At 49.6% G+C, this 18,083-nt stretch overlaps 1 protein-coding gene across 10 annotated transcripts in view; it reads left to right on the forward strand.

Moving 5' to 3' along the window:
- LOC120404838 (sodium/hydrogen exchanger 10-like) overlaps window positions 1–18,083 on the forward strand; it is a 304,962-nt gene that overhangs the window by 266,082 nt on the left and 20,797 nt on the right. For all 10 annotated transcript variants that reach the window (XM_039537846.1, XM_039537852.1, XM_039537849.1 and 7 more), the window contains one exon: window positions 13,624–13,794. In XM_039537846.1, the coding sequence (XP_039393780.1) occupies window positions 13,624–13,794 (171 nt within the window). The remainder of the gene's footprint in view (window positions 1–13,623; window positions 13,795–18,083) is intronic.

Consider the following 18,083-nt stretch of genomic DNA (forward strand, 5'->3'; position numbering starts at 1 on the left):
AGAATCGTAGGCCTGGAAGGAACCTCGAGAGGTCATCTAGTTCAGTCCCCTGCACTTGTGGCAGGACTAAGTATTATCTAGACCATCCCTGACAGGTGTTTGTCTAACCTGCTCTTAAAAATCTCTAATGATGGAGATTCCACAAGCCCCCTAGGCAATTTATTCCAGTGCTTAACCACCCTGACAGGAAGTTTTTCTTAATGTCTAACCTAAACCTCCCTTGCTGCAGTTTTAGCCCATTGCTTCTTGTCCTATCAGAGGTTAAGGAGAACAATTTTTCTCCCTCCTCCTTGTAACAACCTTTTATGTACTTGAAAACTGTTATGTCCCCTCTCAGATTTCTCTTTTCCAGACTAAACAAACCCATTTTTTTCAATCTTTCCTCATAGGTCATGTTCTCTAAACCTTTAATCATTTTTGTTGCTCTTCTCTGGACTTGCTCCAATTTGTCCACATCTTTCCTGAAATGTGGTGCCCAGAACTGGACACAATACTCCAGCTGAGGCCTAATCAGCACAGAGTAGAGCAGAGGGATTACTTCTCATGTCTTGCTTACAACACTTCTGCTATTACATCCCAGAATTATGTTCACTTTTTTTGCAACAATGTTACACTGTTGACTCATATTTAGCTTGTGGTCCAGTATGACCCCCCAGATCCCTTGCCACAGTACTCCTTCCTAGGCAGTCATTTCCCATTTTGTATGTGTGCAAGTGATTGTTCTTCTTCGAGTGATTGCTCCTATGCATTCCAGTTAGGTGTGCGCGCCGTGCGTGCACGGCTCTTCGGAAGATTTTTACCCTAGCAACCCCGGCGGGCTGGCTGGGCGCCCCCTGGAGTGGCGCCGCTATAGCGCTAGATATATACCCCGTCCGGCCCGTCCGCTCCTCAGTTCCTTCTTCCCGCCCGTGACGGCCGTTGGAACAGTGGAGTGCTCCTTTGACCTCCACATCCCTAGCTCACCTCTGTTTCTCATTTTGTATTTAGTGTATATAGTTAGTTAAGTTAGTTATTAGGTAGATTAAGGGGAATTAGGGGGGCTTAGCCCTCTTTTCCCGTCCGGTGCGGGCTTATGCCCAAGACACCGGGGTTCAAGCCCTGTGCAGCTTGCCAGCGGCATATGCCGATTGGGGACCCTCACGACTCCTGCCTGCGTTGTCTTGGTGAGGCCCATCGACCAGATAAGTGCCCAATTTGCAGATCGTTCAAGCCTAGAACGAAAAAGGAGCGGGACATTAGATTGAGGCAGCTCCTAATGGAGTCGGCGCTTACCCCTGCGGTGCCGACACCTTCAGTTCCGCTGTCGTCCTCGGCACGGAGCGCTCCAGAGGTCCCCGACCGGTCCGGTACCGAGACTCTTAATGAAAAGCAGCCGGCACCGAAGCCCCGGCACCGTTCCCTCTCACCATTGGGGAAACGAAAGCCGCAGCAAAAGTCTATGAAGACATCGGCATCGGGACCGCTTGTCCAGCAGCCAGTGTCGGCCCCCTCGGCACCAACCTCGACAGCGCATAGACCATGCGCGGTACCGTCGACTCCGGCACCGTCAGGGCCGTTGAGTCCAGTACCTCCGTGCTCCCCGGTGCGAACCGTGGTCGAGCTGCCTCTCCCGTCCACGCCCGAGACTTTCTCGATGGCAAGGGAGCTCATAGAGCTCACAGAGGCACCAAGCCTCCGGCCCCCGGCACCGCCGGTGCGGGCTGTACAGTCAGTGGGTAAACCGGCCATGATGAGGCCTCCTTCCCCTGACAGACGGGATAGAAGGCGATCCAGGTCCCGCTCCCGATCCCGGAGACGGTCACCTGCACGCCGATCCAGGTCCCGGCACCGGTCACCATCCTGGTACCGCTCTCCTTCTCGGTGCCGGTCGCAGTCCCGGTACCGCTCCTCATCACGGTACCGGTCGCACTCCCGGAGACGATCCCGGTCCCGGTCTCCGGACTGTCGGCACCGAAGAAGGTCCGGATCCCGACACCGCTCCCGTCACCGTTCACGGAGCCGTTCCCGTCGATGACGGTCGAGATCGCGGTCAACCTCCTGATACTCACGCGGTTGATGGTCCCGCTCTCGCTCCCGGCACTGCAATGACCGGCACCGGTCCCCGGCACCGTCCACGGACAGACTAGCGGCATCGACGGCGCAGTCCCTGAGCGCCTCTGCCCCCCCGTGGCCTTCCCGCCAACCATCGGTCACCTCGCACGAGGGCAGCGGTGGAGAGCACCGGGCAGACCCCCAAGGGCAGGACAACGGTCCACAGCAATGGGGCTTCTGGACCCCCTGGGCCTATCACAAGGCTCAAGGCGTCCCCTCCCTGCAGCGACCCAGGGCCTCCGACCACAGGGTGCCGGACGCCACTGTCAGCAGGCCCCCTCCATCACCTCTGGCTGAGGCTCCACCGCCGCCTGTACCGGCGGAGCATCCCGTAGAGGCGGAGGCTTCGCACCCCATGGACGAGCCTCAGCTACAAGCCATGGGCCAGGGCCTGTCCTCCTCTTCCTCGCCGGATGAGGTGGTGGCGGGGTCTTAATCGGAGGGGGATCCGATGATGGACTTGCGTGCCCACCAGGACCTCCTTCATCGGGTGGCACAAGCCATTGACCTCCCGGTCGCAGAGGCCACGGAAGACGAGGATCCGGTTACTAGGGTGCTTGGAGGATCCGGTTACTAGGGTTACTAGGGTGCTTTGTCGAGGGCGGCAAACCAGTCTCCCGGTTCCAGGGAGGGAATGATAGTCCCCAGGGTTACCATGTGAAACTTGAGCTTGAGCAGGTATCTGTTGAGCTCCCGGAGGTCTAGTATAGGTCTTAGACCTCCTTTCGCTTTGGGGATTAGGAAATATCGGGAATAAAATCCCCTGCCTCGCATTTCGCTCTGCACCTCCTCTATGGCACCCAAACTCAGCAGAGTCTCGACCTCTTGGGAGAGGACTTGCTCGTGAGAGGGGTCCCTGAAGAGGGATGGGGTGGGTGGGTGGGAGGGAGGGGGCGAAACAAACTGAAGACGGTAACCGGACTCTACCGTGCGTAGCACCCAGTTGTCTGTTGTGATCTGGGACCACGCTGGGAGGAAATGGGAAAGCCGGTTGAAAAATAATGGGGAAGGATCCGGTAAAGAGACTGATGGGCCGTCCTCGGGCGTCCCATCAAAATCCCTGCTTTGGCCCTTGAGGGGCCTTGGGGGGCGCCTGGGACTGGGTGCGGCGGTTGCCGGATGGCCTACGCCGGTTCAGCCTGCCTCTATGCCCATTATCAGGCCGTGGCCTGGCCTGATTGAATGGCCGATATGGCTGCTGCCTGAAGGACCTCCGCTGGGTAGCTGGCGTGTGCATGCCCAGGGTGCGGATGGCAACACGGCCATCTTTAAGGGTCTGGATTCTGGAGTCTGTTTTCTCCGAGAATAGGCCCTTGGTATCGAAGGGCAGGTCCTGTAAGGTGTACTGGACTTCTGGCGGCAAGGTGGAAGACTGCAGCCAGGAGATCCTCCTCATGGTCACTCCTGATGCCAAAGTTCTGGCTCCGGAATCTGCCGAGTCCAGTGAGGCCTGGAGGGAGGACCTGGAGGCTTTCTTGCCCTCCTCAAGCAGGGCTGAGAATTCCTGCCTGGAGGATGTTGGAATCAACTCCATAAACTTAGAGAGGGCCACGAAGTTGTCGTAGGTGTAGCGGCCAAGGAGAGCCAGCTGATTGGCTATCCATAGCTGAAGGCCGCCCGCAGAATAGACCTTCCGGCCCAACAGGTCCATCCGCCGCGCATCCTTGGACTTTGGCGCCGGCGCGGGTTGCCCATTTCTCTCCCGGTCATTCACAGACTGCACGACGAGGAAGTCTGGGGTCGGGTGCGTATACAGGTACTCGTACCCGGTCGGGGGAACGGAGTACTTTCGCTCCACGCCTCGAGCAGTGGGAGGGATGGATGCAGGCGACTGCCAGATTGTAGTGGCATTCTTCTGGATGGTGCAAATGAAGGGCAGGGCCACTCGCATCGGGGCCTCAGCTCCAAGCACCCTAGTAACCGTATTTCCATGTCGTGATTTACCCTCCTCATTGATGCTACCTGCGTTTTGTCATCAACAGCACGCACTACCAGTTTACGGTGCTTCCCTTCGGCCTCTCCACCGTGCCGAGGGTCTTCACCAAGTGCATGGCAGTGGTTGCCGCAGCCCTCCGCTGTCGTCGTATACACGTTAACCCGTATCTCGACGATTGGCTGATCCGTGGACCATCCCGCCAACTGGTAGCAAGTCACATGACCACGATCCTAGCCCTGTTTCAGCGCCTAGGACTTATGATAAATGCCGAGAAGTCCACGTTGACTCCATCGCAGAGGGTGGAGTTCATTGGAGCGGTCCTGGATTCCAATTTGGCCAGGGCCCGCCTCCCTCAACCTCGGCATCAGTCTCTGGTCTCTTTAGTTCTGGACCTGCAATCCTTTCCCACAACAACGGTGCGATCCTGCCTCCGCCTCCTGGGCCACATGGCATCATGCACGTTCGTCACTTCATACGCGAGGTTGCACCTTCGCCCGTTTCAAACTTGGCTTGCGTCGGTGTACCGGCCACACCGCGACTCCATAGATATGGTGGTCATGCCCACGAAGCCGACCCTTGCTTCACTCAGCTGGTGGCTGGACCCAGAAGTCGTGTGTGCCGGAGTCCCATTCCGCCCTCCTCACCCATCCGTCACCCTGACCACGGATGCTTCGGAGCTGGGGTGGGGGGTGCACCTGGCCGACCTACACACCCAAGGTCTCTGGTTGCCCCGAGAGCTCTCCCTGCATATCAATGTCAGGGAACTGCGGGCGATTCGCCTTGCGTGTCAAGCCTTCCGCTCCCATCTCCAAGGGCGCTGTGTGGCGGTGTTTACGGACAACACGACGGCGATGTTTTATGTCAACAAGCAGGGCGGGGCCCGATCCTCCCTGCTTTGCACGGAAGCGATGCTCCTGTGGGACTTCTGCATAACCCACTCGATTCACCTGGTAGCGTCCTATCTTCCAGGGGTGCAGAACACGCTGGCCGACCGTCTCAGCAGGTTGTTCCTTTCTCACGAGTGGTCCCTTCGTCCAGATGTGGTACACACAATTTTCCGAAGGTGGGGGTTTCCCCAAATAGACCTGTTTGCCTCCAAAGAAAACAGGAAGTGCCACCGGTTCTGTTCTTACCAGTGTCGCTCCCAAGGCTCCCTGTCGGATGCATTCCTCTGCTCCTGGACGGTTCACCTCCTATATGCCTTCCCTCCGTTCCCACTCGTACATCGGGTGCTGCTCAAGCTTCGGAGGGACAGGGCCCACCTCATACTCGTCGCTCCGGCCTGGCCGAGACAGCACTGGTACACTCTGCTGCTCGAGCTCTCAGTACAGGATCCCATTCCCCTCCCGTTGTGGCCGGATCTGATAACGTAGGACTTCAGCAGGCTCCGCCACCCAGACCTGCAGTCCCTCCATCTTACAGCCTGGTACCTGAGTGGTTGACCCACGCGGAACGTGACTGTTCGGCGGCGGTCCAGCGAGTCCTGCTAGAGAGCAGGAAAACCTTCCACTCGCTTGACTTACCTCGCGAAATGGAAGCGTTTCGCACTCTGGTGGGATCGGAGAGACCTTAATCCGTTCGTCGTCCCTATTCCAATGATCCTGGACTACCTCTGGTCGCTTAAGGAGCAGGGTCTCGTGGTCTCATAGTTGAAAGTGCACCTAGCGGCCATATCCGCCTTTCGACCGCCCGTCGGTCACCAGTCTATCTTCTCCGATCCGACGGTTTCCCGCTTCCTAAAAGGACTAGATCGCTTGTTCCTGCCAGTACAACGTCCTACCCCGTCCTGGGATCTGAATCTAGTTTTGGCCAGGCTCATGGGAGCCCCCTTCGAGCCCTTGGCCATGTGTTCCCTGCTCCATCTGTCGTGGAAAACGGCTTTCCTCGTTGCCATAACCTCAGCGAGGCGAGTTTCCGAGCTTCATGCACATCCACCGTATACCATCTTTCATGCAGACAAGGTTCAGCTTCGGCCACACCTGGCCTTCCTCCCTAAGGTGGTATCAGCCTTCCATTTGAACCAGGACATTTTTCTTCCGGTTTTTTTTCCCGAAGCCTCACGCCTCGAGTCGGGAACAACAGCTTCACACCCTGGACGTCCGCAGGGCCCTCGCTTTCTACATAGAGCGAACAAAATCCTTCCGGCGTTCGCCCCAACTATTCGTAGCGGTTGCGAAGCGTATGAAAGGCAAGCCGGTCTCCTCTCAGAGGATTTCCGCCTGGGTAACTGCATGTATCCAGAAATGCTACGAGCTTGCTCGTGTGCCAGCTAACCGCCTCATCGCTCACTCTACGAGAGCACAAGCCTCGTCTGCTGCCTTCCTGGCCCATGTCCCCATCCAGGACATCTGTAGAGCGGCCACCTGGTCTTCTGTCCACACCTTCGCTTCCCACTACGCGTTGGTGCAGCAATCCAGAGATGATGCAGCCTTCGACTCAGCAGTCTTACACTCTGCCACGTCTCGCTCCGACTCCACCGCCTAGGTAAGGCTTGGGAATCACCTAACTGGAATGCATAGGAGCAATCACTCGAAGAAGAAAAGGTGGTTACTCACCGTTGTAACTGTTGTTCTTCGAGATGTGTTGCTCCTATCCATTCCAGACCCGCCCTCCTTCCCCACTGTCGGAGTAGCCGGCAAGAAGGAACTGAGGAGCGGCCGGGCCGGCCGGGGTATATATCTAGCGCTATAGCGGCGCCACTCCAGGGGGCGCCCAGCCGGCCCGCCGGTGTTGCTAGGGTAAAAATCTTCCGAAGAGCCGTGCACGCACGGTGCACACGCCTAACTGGAATGGATAGGAGCAACACATCTCGAAGAACAACAGTTACAACGGTGAGTAACAGTCTTTTTTCCTTCCTAAATGGAGTACTTTGCATTTGTCCTTACTGAATTTCATCTTATTTACTTCAGACCATTTCTCCAGTTTATCCAGATCATTTTGAATTTTAATCCTATCCTCGAAAGCACTTGCAACCCCTCCCAGCTTGGTATCATCCTCAAACTTTATAAGTATACTTTCTATGCCGTTATCTAAATCATTGATGAAGATATTGAATAGAACTAGACCCAGAACTGACCCCTGCGGAGCCCCACTCGATATGCCCTTCCAGCATGACTGTGAACCACTGATAACTACTCTCTGGGAACGGTTTTCAAATGAGTTACACACCCACCTTATAGTAGCTCCATCTAGATTTGATTTCCCTAGTGTGTTTATGATGAAAACATCTAACTTGTCTAAAGAACGAGGAGTACTTGTGGCACCTTAGAGACTAACAAATCTATTTGGGCATAAGCTTTTGTGGGCTAAAACCCACTTCATCAGATGCATGCAGTGGAAAAATACAGTAGGAAGATATATGTACATAGAGAACATGAAAAATGGGTGTTGTCATACCAACTATAATGAGACTAAGGTGGGCTACTATGAGCAGGAGAAAAAAAAACTTTTGTAGTGATAATCAGGAGGGCCCATTTCCAACAGTTGACAAGAAGGTGTCAGTAACAGTAGGGGGGAAATTAGCATGGGGAAATAGTTTTTACTTTGTGTAATGACCCATCCACTCCCAGTCTTTATTCAAGCCTAATTTAATGGTGTCCAGTTTGCAAATTAATTCCAATTCTGCAGTTTCTCATTGGAGTCTGTTTTTGGAGTTTTTTTGTTGGAGAATTGTGACTTTTAGTTCTGTAATTGGCTGAGGGGCATTGCTGGCACATGATGGCATATATCATATTGGTAGATGTGCAGGTGAATGAACCTCCGATGGTGTGGCTGATGTGATTAGGTCCTATGGTGATGTCCCTTGAATAGATATGTGGACAGAGTTGGCAATGGGCTTTGTTGCAAGGATAGGTTCCTAACCCAGGAAATCTGTTTAAGGAGAAACTCAAGGACATTAGATCAACAGCCGGGTCTTTGTAGATGTCACAGTTTCCCCGAAGGAGCTACAGTGTTTCATCCTTCAGGTTTGAGACAACAATACTCAACCCACTTACACAGGCGGCGAGTTCTATTGGCCCATGGTGCCTGGGCACCAGGAATATTCCTGGCCCGGGGTCTAGTTCCAGCACTGTTTGAGGCTGGGTCTCTCCCCTGGCCCCGCCTTCCACCCCCGGGCGCTCCCCCTCATGCGTCCAGCAGGTGACTTAAATGGCCCTGGGGCCCCTGCCCACCACCAGCTGTGCAGCGGAGCTGAGCAGCTTCTGCCTGCTCGCTCCACATGGCTGCCGGCCCCTCCCTGTGGCCCCTGGGCAGAGTGAGTCAGGTCTGTGTCTACACATACTGCTCTCTCCCCAAGTGCCCCTGGGGCCAATAGGAAGCTGTGGGGACAGTGCCTGGGGGTAGCAGCATGCGGGGCAGTGCCAGGGGGTAGCAGCATGCGGGGGCCCCCAGCCCATCCTGCCTAGGAGCCCTAGGTAAGCACCACACCTCCCCACACACCCTATCCCAGAGCCCGCACCCCCCCACTCCTTTCCCACATACCCCCTCCTGCCCCCAAACTTCCTCCCAGAGCCTGCACCCCTTCTCACACACACCCTCCCACCCCTAAACTTCCTCCACAAGCCTGCACCCCCCCTCCTCCTTCCCCAGCCCAGAGCCTGCACCCTCCCCATCCTGCACTCCCAGCCTGGAGCCTGCACCCAGAACCCAAACTCCATCCCAGAGTCTGCACCCCAGACTCCCTCCCCCACTCAGACTCCCTCCTAGACACCAACCTCTCACCCCTACTGCACCCAAACTCCCTCCCAGAGACTGCACCCCTCCTGCACTCCAATCCCCTGCCCCAGTGCAGGTCCTGCACCCCAGACCTCCTCTCCCCCACCCAAACTCCCTCTTAGAGCCTTAGTCAGGTGTGGGGAAGAGCTCTGGGTGTTCTGGGCACCACCAAAATTTTTACAAACCTGTTGCACCTGCCCACTTACCCTTCACAGAATAGGCAATTTCAATAACAGCCACAAACCAACAGAAGAGAAAGGCTTTTAGGCCGTAGTCCACACACCAACCACTTGAAGCCACAGATTTGTTGGGATGTTCAGGAGTCCACATCCAATTGTACCTACTGTATACCCTTCTCTTAAGATAGGAGATGACTTAGCAAATATTGGAGATCAGATGTTATTCTGATCCATCTATCTGTGGTTCTTAGAGATAATTTCTTTAGACTATGTACCATTTAATTTTCTTCACTCTCTCTACTCAACTCACCTGCCTCCTTCCCTTTTCAGGGACTTTTCTCATGAGAATCTGTTAAGAGTTGAAGTTCAATCACTCCTCCAGCTGGGAGGGAAAAGGAAAAAGCTGCTGTGGAATTTCAGGGAAAATGTTTCTAGATATTTGCTCATTTCTCACCCACCCCCAAAATAGAGGGTTTTGTCCAGTTCTGAATCTCAGGAAGTTCATCTCATTCAGCAGAAAATTCAAATTCTGCATGAGCACCACACTACCATCTGTTGTGCCTTACCTTTCCTTTCATGACTGGTTTGGGGCACTTGAGCTAAGGGATACTTATTGGCATCACATGTTCATTTGCAGTTAATGATTGGACAAGATCACTACCAATACAAAGTTCTCCCATTAGGCTTTTCCATGGCACCTTGAGTATGCAAAATGCCTCTCTGAAGAAGCAGGGCATCCATGTCTACCTGTACTTAGACAATAACCTGAAAAGAGCATTGTTAAAGGCAACTCTCTCAGAGGCCAAGGAAGTAACATGTAGGCTATTCCAAAGCTGGGGACTGAGCAACTGAGAAGTTTCACTCCACCTCCCCCAAAATATAAAACTTATTTAGGTAGTTCTGAAATCAAGGAATTAAGGAAAGGTTTTCCTAGTAGAAGAGAATACTTGTCTCAGCAAGTTCTATTCTTCCTCAGTCTGATGGGACACACCCCCATCAACAACCTATGTAACCCTGATTTACAATGTTAAGAATGAGACCATTACAGCATTGGTTGGCAAGCCATTACAAACCCAATGTGGACAGCATATACATGAGATTCTACTGCCTAAAATGGTGCTCATTCCTTTTACTGGTGGGCAACAAGAAGAAAATGTCATTCAAACCATCCAGCTCTATCTGCTATGGTAACCTCAGACACTTCCAGCGTTGGCTGGGGAGCACGATGTCAGGGGCTCAGGATTTATAGCCATTGAAACTTCCGGGAACAGAAGCTTCATGTAAATTATTTGGAACTGAGAGTAGTGAGATGGGCCATTGAGGTTTTTCTTCGTCTAAAATATTGAGTAGAGCAGGTGCTGATAGCAATGTTTTATTTGAACAAACAGAGGATATCCACTCAAGCCAATTCTACAAGAAAACCATGAAACATTTCAAGAGGTGCAAACCTCACAAAATCTATCCCATAGCTATTCACCTAGAGAAAAAAGACCCACTGAGCAGAAATCAGTACGACCAACACGAGTAGTCTCTGAAATGCATTAGTAGATGGGATTTTCTTCCCATAAGGTCATCCAAAGCTAGACCTGTTTGCCATGAAGCACATCACCAAATGCTAAAGGTATTTCTTAAGAGCAGGGATGGACAGTACATCTATATCAAACACATTTCTTCTTGAATAGGTTAAAAAAATACTTTATACTTCCCCCCACCAGTTCATCTAAATTCCAGAGTTCTAAAGAAGATTCAACAGGCCCAAGCCATAAGTAATATTAATAGCCTACAGATGAACCTAGAAACAATGATCCTCAGATCTACTTTAAATGTCACAGGGAACTTATGTGACCATCCTGATCACTTAGAACTCCTCACACACAAAAAAGGTCTCATCCAGCACCCAGACTCACATTTGTTCCATCTCACAGCCTGGCCCTTCAGACCTTGTCTTCAGTAGAGTTGGATTGTTCAAAAGGTGTGCAAAAATACTCCTGAACTCCAGGAGACAATCCACATATTTCTGTTATACACGTAAAAGGAGAAGGTTCTCCTCATGTGCAGATGACAACATTACTCTGTCCACAATTGAGTATATAGTATATCTAAAATCCCAAGGGTTCTTTCTCTCTTCAGTTGGAGTACATCTGGCAGCAATTTCTGCCCATCATGTTCCAGTAGACCAAAAGACTATTTAGCTACTCTGTGGTTAAAAGGATTTTAAAGGATCACATCAATACTTGACCTTCCATCAGAGAACAGATTCCTATTTGAGATTGTACTCTGGTACTCGCCTAATTAATAGGGACTCTTTTCAAGCCCATTGGGAAATATTCTGTATGTTCTCTATCCATCAAAACAGTTTTTATTATAGCCATAACGTCAGCTAAGGCCTGGTCTACACTAGGGGGGTGGGGGTGGGGAAAAATCGATTTAAGATGCACAATTTCAGCTACAAGAATAGCGTAGCTGAAGTCAACGTATCTTAGATCAACTTAGGTTGACTTACTTCGTGTCCTCGTGGCGCGGGATCGACGGCCGCCACTCTCCCATCGACTCTGCTTCCGCCTCTTGCCCTGGTGGAGTTCCGGAGTCAACGGGGAGTCTAGACGAGATGCAATACATTGATCCCCGATAGATTGATCACTACCCGCCGGATCGGGTAGTATGTGAGAGCTACGGGCCATGACCTTCCTTCACAGTGTTTCACAAAGATAAAGTTGTTTTTATGCCCTCAATCTAAGTTTTTGCCTAAAGCAATAACTGACTTCCATGTGAACCAATCAGTTAATCTGTTGGTATTCTTGCTTCGAGTTCTCTCTTATCTAGGTTAAGCTAGACTGCACACACAAGAGGAGAAGAGCTTTTGCCTTCTGTTATCTCTAAAAAGGTCAAAAGAACACAGGAAAGATTCTAACTTGTTTGTAACATACAAATGCTAGGTTACCATGCACAGCAACTTTTAAAATGGATCAGACTCTTCATAGAAGAATCTGATAAGAAAACCAACATGTCTTTGGTAGAGGGTCTTAGGTCTTGGACCAAGACAACATTTATGGGTTGTCTTGGACACATTCTGTTATAGAAATATATAGGATAGCCACTCTGAGTTCTCCATATACATTCACAAAACATTATGCCCTTGACCTGGCCTCAAAGTCTGATGTGGAGTTTGGCAAAGCAGTACTGGAATCACTGTGTAACTACATGCATCCGACGAAGTGGGTATTCACCCATGAAAGCTCATGCTCCAATACGTCTGTTAGTCTATAAGGTGCCACGGGACTCTTTGCTGCTTTTACTGTTTAACTGTTCCTCATCTCATCTTTCTAGGAGAGAGTACTTCTTGCTGAACTTCTATGCGTGGGAATGTGCAGAGGCAACTTGAAGGAATGGAGATTTACCAGTAACTGGAGTTCTTTGAGGTGGACTTTGCACATTCACACTCCCCCGCTTACTTTCTCTTCTTCCTTGGAAGCCTAGTAACTTAACTGATTTTATGGAGGCAGTGAAAGGAACTTAGGAGGTTGGTGTGCTCCACCCATTTTTATACCTTAGTTTTCTGAGCAATTGGAGCGTTGGGGGAGGGGAGCTGAGTGCTCCTGTCAGTGTTCCCTCTCCACTCTGAACTCTGGGATACAGATGTGGGGACCTGAATGAAAGACCCCCAAGCTTATATTTCACAAGCTTGTGTTAAAAACTTCCCCAAGGCATAAATTCTTCCTTGTCCTTGGACAGTATGCTGCCACCGCCAAGTGAGTTAGACAAAGATTCAGGAAAAGGACCACTTGGAGTTCTTGTTTCCCCAAAATATCCTCCCAAGCCCCTTCACCCCCTTTCCTGGGGAGGCTTGAGAATAATATATCAGCCAAATAGGTAACCAAGATGAGCACAGACCAGACCCTTGGGTTTTTTAGGACACTAAAAACCCAATCAGATTCTTAAAAACAGAACTTTATTCTAAAGAAAAAAGGAAAAGAAGGACCTCTGTAAAATCAGAATGGAAGGTAATTTTACAGGGTAATAAGATTTAGAACAGAGGATCCCCCTCTAGGCAAAACTTTAAAGTTACAAAAAAAAACAGGAATAAACCTCCCTCTTAGCAGAAGGAAAATTCACAAGCTAAAATAAAAGATTAACACATTTCCTTCCTATTACTTACAATTTGTAATCCTAGATGCTTAGTTCAGGTATGGCTTTGGGAGATGTATTTTCTCTGCCCTGGTTCCTTGCTGACCTGGAGAGAACAACAAAGAGACAAAACAAAAACCTTCCCCCACAGATTTGAAAGCATCTTTTACCCTCATTGGCCCTTTGGTCAGGTGCCAACCAAGTTATTTGAGCTTCTTAACCCTTTACAAGTAGAGGAGGGATTTTATGCTACCCTTAGCTGTATGTTTATGACAGCTCCAACGGGCATTGCTTTCTAAAGAATACCTCTGCAAATTGCAGAGTTAAAAAGGCTGATCTGCATTTTGATAACTCCAGAGGAAAATAGAAATTTAAGCAGACCTTCCAGATCATATTTTTCTGGATTTATGGACCAATGTAGGGGCCAGTCATATTCACTTATGTTTGGATTTCACTATTGGTGAAAGGCTATAATTAATATTTAATTTCTGGTTGATCTCTTCCTTTTGTTTAAATTGTATTACTTTTTTTGTTTTGAGCTATGTATTTTTCTTTTTCTTTTTAATTATGTAACAGCTTTGTGGTTCCAGTCCCAGATATGGAGTTGCTAAAGATGTATATGAACGGAGAAATCCTAAACCGGTGCCATATACTGACTACCTGGTCAGTGGAGCAATAATAGGAGAGTTGAATTGCCTAACTAAGCAAGAAATGGAATATACTGTTACCTGTGAAACTACTGTTCAGGTCAGTGAATGTGACTTTAAGCTTTATCTGTATCAGAATGCTCTTCTATCTAATAGATCAGAAATTTTTACATTGCTATTTATAATAAAATGATTTAGACCAAAATAGCCCATAGCTCCTATTGACTTCCAAGTTGGAAAGTTTTGGCCCTAAATTTAAGAGTTAAAGGCCAAAATGTTCTAACTTGGTTGCTTAAAATTAGTCTCTTAAACAAAAGTGGCCCAATTTTCAGAAGCGCTGAACCAGTGGTGTTGAAAAAGAGATGTCTTGCAGACTTGTTATCGTACTCAGGAGAGGTGGTCTCTCCTCCTATGGACCTTGTGGGGTATGTAGAATTAGACAATCTCATAGTGTCTAGCCAAGAAATTCCATATAATGGAATTTTCTTTTTCTCTCTCTTCTTACAAAATGACCTAGGAAATTAACTTTAATATATTAAGAGAAGTTCAAAATTAAACAATTAAGCATTCAGCATTTTGTACATACAACCTTAACTCTGCTTTATTTCTCAAATACTACTACTTTTTATAACTTTAGATACATACATGTAGCATCTTGCAGTACTGTGAACCAAGCTGCCTATGACAGAGTAATTTATATGATCATTTAAGTTATTAAACCATTTTTAAATCACTGTACATACATCTGACGAACTGGGTATTCACCCACGAAAGCTTATACTCCAATACTTCTGTTAGTCTATAAGATGCCACAGGACTCTTTGTCGCTTTTTACAGATCCAGACTAACATGTGATTCTTCTATTTATTTTTAATAAAATTCTTCTTTTAAGAACCTGATTGATTTTCAGTGTCCTAAAAACCCAGGGGTTTGGTCTGTGCTCACTTTATAACCAATTGGTCAGTATATTATTCTCAAGCCTCCGCAGGAAAGGGAGTGAAGGGACTTGGGGGCTTATTTTTGGGAAACAGGGACTCCAAATGGCCTTTTTCCCTGGATTTTTTGTCTTAATCACTTGGTGGTGGCACCAATACCATCCAAAGACAAGGAAAGGACTTGTGCCTTGGGGAAGTTTTAACCTAAGCTGGTAGAAATAAGTTTAGGGGGTCTTTCATGCAGGTCCCCACATCTGTACCCCAGAGTGGGGAAGGAACCCTGGCAGACCTCTAAGGCTTTATCTGGGGTCTTTTGGAGTTGCTGATTTTGTGTTCCTTCCTGTCTGAGGTAATCTACAGTAGTTAACAGTTTGTGAATACCCCCAAATGGACACCAGGTCAAAGCGTATTGACTTGTACTGGAAGTAGTATCCATTGTAGGCAAAATGAACCCATTTCCTATGTGCAGATACTAGTGGTATACCTTCTTGAGGTGGATTAATGATATGAAGTGCCCTTGTGAGATAACTGCTAGGGTAAACTACATTGTTATGATTTCCCAATTCCTATATTGTCTACTGAATGAGTGAAATAAGTCAGCATAGTGATATATACTGTTGGGAATATTTTGCTAGCTTGGCAGATGGTAGTGTGGGAAGCTTGAGATGTTTAGGTTTTTAGGTTGGGTTAATTAGGTTGTGAGTTTTGTTATGAGAAGTTGGCCTTGGCTAACTTCTCTCTAGCAGGCAATAATAGGATAATAAATTAGAAAGCTGTTTAGGATGATGTTATCCTATGAAGTTATAGCAGTGCTTGTGTGTATTTTGTTAACCAATTAGCAATTGCTTGCTTGCCTGCTTCAAGAGTATAAAGATGTATGCTGGAGAGAAATAAATGACTCTGTTACCAATCATACTGACTGCTGAACATATGTCCACGCCCGCATGAGGTGCACTGAGGTGCAACAAATGGTGACCCCGACGTGATTCGTATCGAATGAAAGTGTCGGTGGCCTGACCCAGGCGGAGAAGCCTGAGCCCAGAGGCGAACGGCCAGGAGCCTGAGCCCAGAGGCGGGGAGTGCTTATCCGACGTGACTCGTATCGAGTGATGATAGTGTTGGGAGCCTGAGCCCAGAGGCGAACGGCCAGGAGCCTGAGCCCAGAGGCGGGCGGCTGGGAGCCGCGGCGGGGAGTGCTTGAGAAGCCCCCGGACCCCGACGTGACTCGTATCGAGTGATGATAGTGTCGGGAGCCTGAGCCCAGAGGCGAACGGCCAGGAGCCTGAGCCCAGAGGTGGGCGGCTGGGAGCCGCGGCAGGGAGTGCTTGAGAAGCCCCCGGACCCCGATGTGACTCGTATCGACTGATGATAGTGTCGGGAGCCTGAGCCCAGAGGCGAACGGCCAGGAGCCTGAGCCCAGAGGCGAGCGGAGGAGCTGCGGCGGGGAGTGCTGGAGAAGCCCCCGGGCGTCCGAAAAGAGAGGCGCACCTGAGCCCTGAGGAGAGCGGCTATAAGCCGCGGAGGAGAAGGGCGGCTATAAGCCGCGGTGGAGAAGGGCAGAGCAGCTAACGTGAGTACCGCTGTATCAGCTGAAGAAAAGATAACACAGAAGCTTTATTTGCACATTATGAACCGACAGGGGGAAAAGATTTCCCCTGCTGCACTGATTCACTTATTAAGAAGAGAGGGAGAGAAGCTCCCCTCTGATATGTTGTCCCGTCTGCTGCGGTGGGGACAGAGAAGGGAACCTTTTGTTAAGCCGAGTACAATTTTTAATAAAACTGTGTGGGAGCGGCTAGGCTCCAAGCTTTGGAAGTCGGTGGCTCAGGGCGATAAGGAAGCCTTTTCCCTGAGTCCAGTATGGAATAAGACAAAGAAGATAGTACAAACTCTCGTGGCCGAGGCAGGAGTGCAGGCGGCCCTTTTTAAGCTTTTCCGCCCAACGCCCGAAATGCCTTCTGTGTTGTCGGTTGGAGCCAGGGAGTTTTTCGGTGGCAAGGACACGGTGATACCTTTGGCTTCCGACCTGGATAATGTTGCCCCTGTTATGGTTCCACTACTCTCCAATACGCCCGAGCCTATGAAAACAGCTTTGCCGTATGCACCCCCTCCCAAGCCATGCCGTGTCCACGGGACCTGGGGGTGTCACGAATGCGGGGAAATAAAGGAGGCTCGGGTGAGACACGTGCCATCACAAGTCTATCCCAATTTGACTACGCCTATTCAGTTTACCCAGTTTAATGTCTTTTATAAGAAAATGGAGCGCCAGGGTCAACAGCTGCAGGCCATTTATAATAAGTTAAATCAAATGCAAGGTCTTCCAGCTGGATCATTGTGGAAAGAGGGGGAGCAGGCAGAGGCTCGTGAGGAGGTGCTCCGCTGGAAGCGAGCCCTGGACGGGAAAACTTTGGAGTGCATGGCACAGGCAGAGGCTCGTGAGCAGGCAGAGGCACGTGAGGAGGTGCTCCGCTGCAAGCGAGCCCTGGATGGGAAAACTTTGGAGTGCATGGCGCAGGCAGAGGCTCGTGCCGTGGCCCCGGAGGTCGTTCGGACCTACAAGCAAGTAAGTTGTTTTGGCAGCAGCCCGGAGAAGGCGTCCCACGCTGGCTGGTCTGAGCCGGGGACAGTGCCGGGAATACCGTTACGCTTCTCCGGTATGAGCAGCAACAGCTGGGTGTTCTGACATAGGATTTACAGTTTAAAAGAAGCCAAGCAGGGAAAGAAAAGGACAAGGTAACGTGCTGGCTAATCTCTCCCTCGTCCGCTGCAGCCCCCACGTCCTGATTATTTCCCCCGTAGAAGCTGAACCACGACGGTGGTGGAAAAGAAGAAAAAACACTCACGTTGTTGATATTGCCAAAGACCAGAAATTCCTGACTAAGAAGACATTGAGAACTGACCCTGGTGAAGAAATAAAGAATTGTACACTGGCAGGAAGAAATTTGGGACTCCTGCTAAAAAATGTGGTATTGATTGGATTTTGGGGTTTATTCTACAGGCTGTGCCCTGTGTTTTAGATAAAATTTTAGCATGTATTGCCCCCCCCCTAACTGGATTGTAAATGATATTACCCCCCCCCCCATTACTAACCCCGGTTTTTTTAGAGTTTAATTGTTTTTTGTTTTTAAAGTTTGAGAAAACTCAGCCAAAAGGTTTGTTGAGTATTCTCGGGGGGGGGGGGGAGTTTATGGTGTTATTAGGCATAAATTTAGGTAATTTGGGAGAATGGCTTTGAATTTATGTGACCCAAAGTACCTTTATATAAAGTACTTTTGTTAGCCTTATTAGATTTTGTTAATTTTGTGTTATGTGCTGATTATTGGTTGTTGTAGATTGCTTGATACTAGATGTAGCCTATATTTAAAATAGATAGGCTGATTGCAGATGTTGTAATTAAAGTTATATGCATAAAATGTAGCCCCCACGGTGGGAAAGTATAGATAATTGCTCGCAG

This window comes from Mauremys reevesii, linkage group 4, assembly GCF_016161935.1.
Source record: "Mauremys reevesii isolate NIE-2019 linkage group 4, ASM1616193v1, whole genome shotgun sequence".
NCBI classification, from domain to species: Eukaryota; Metazoa; Chordata; order Testudines; family Geoemydidae; genus Mauremys; species Mauremys reevesii.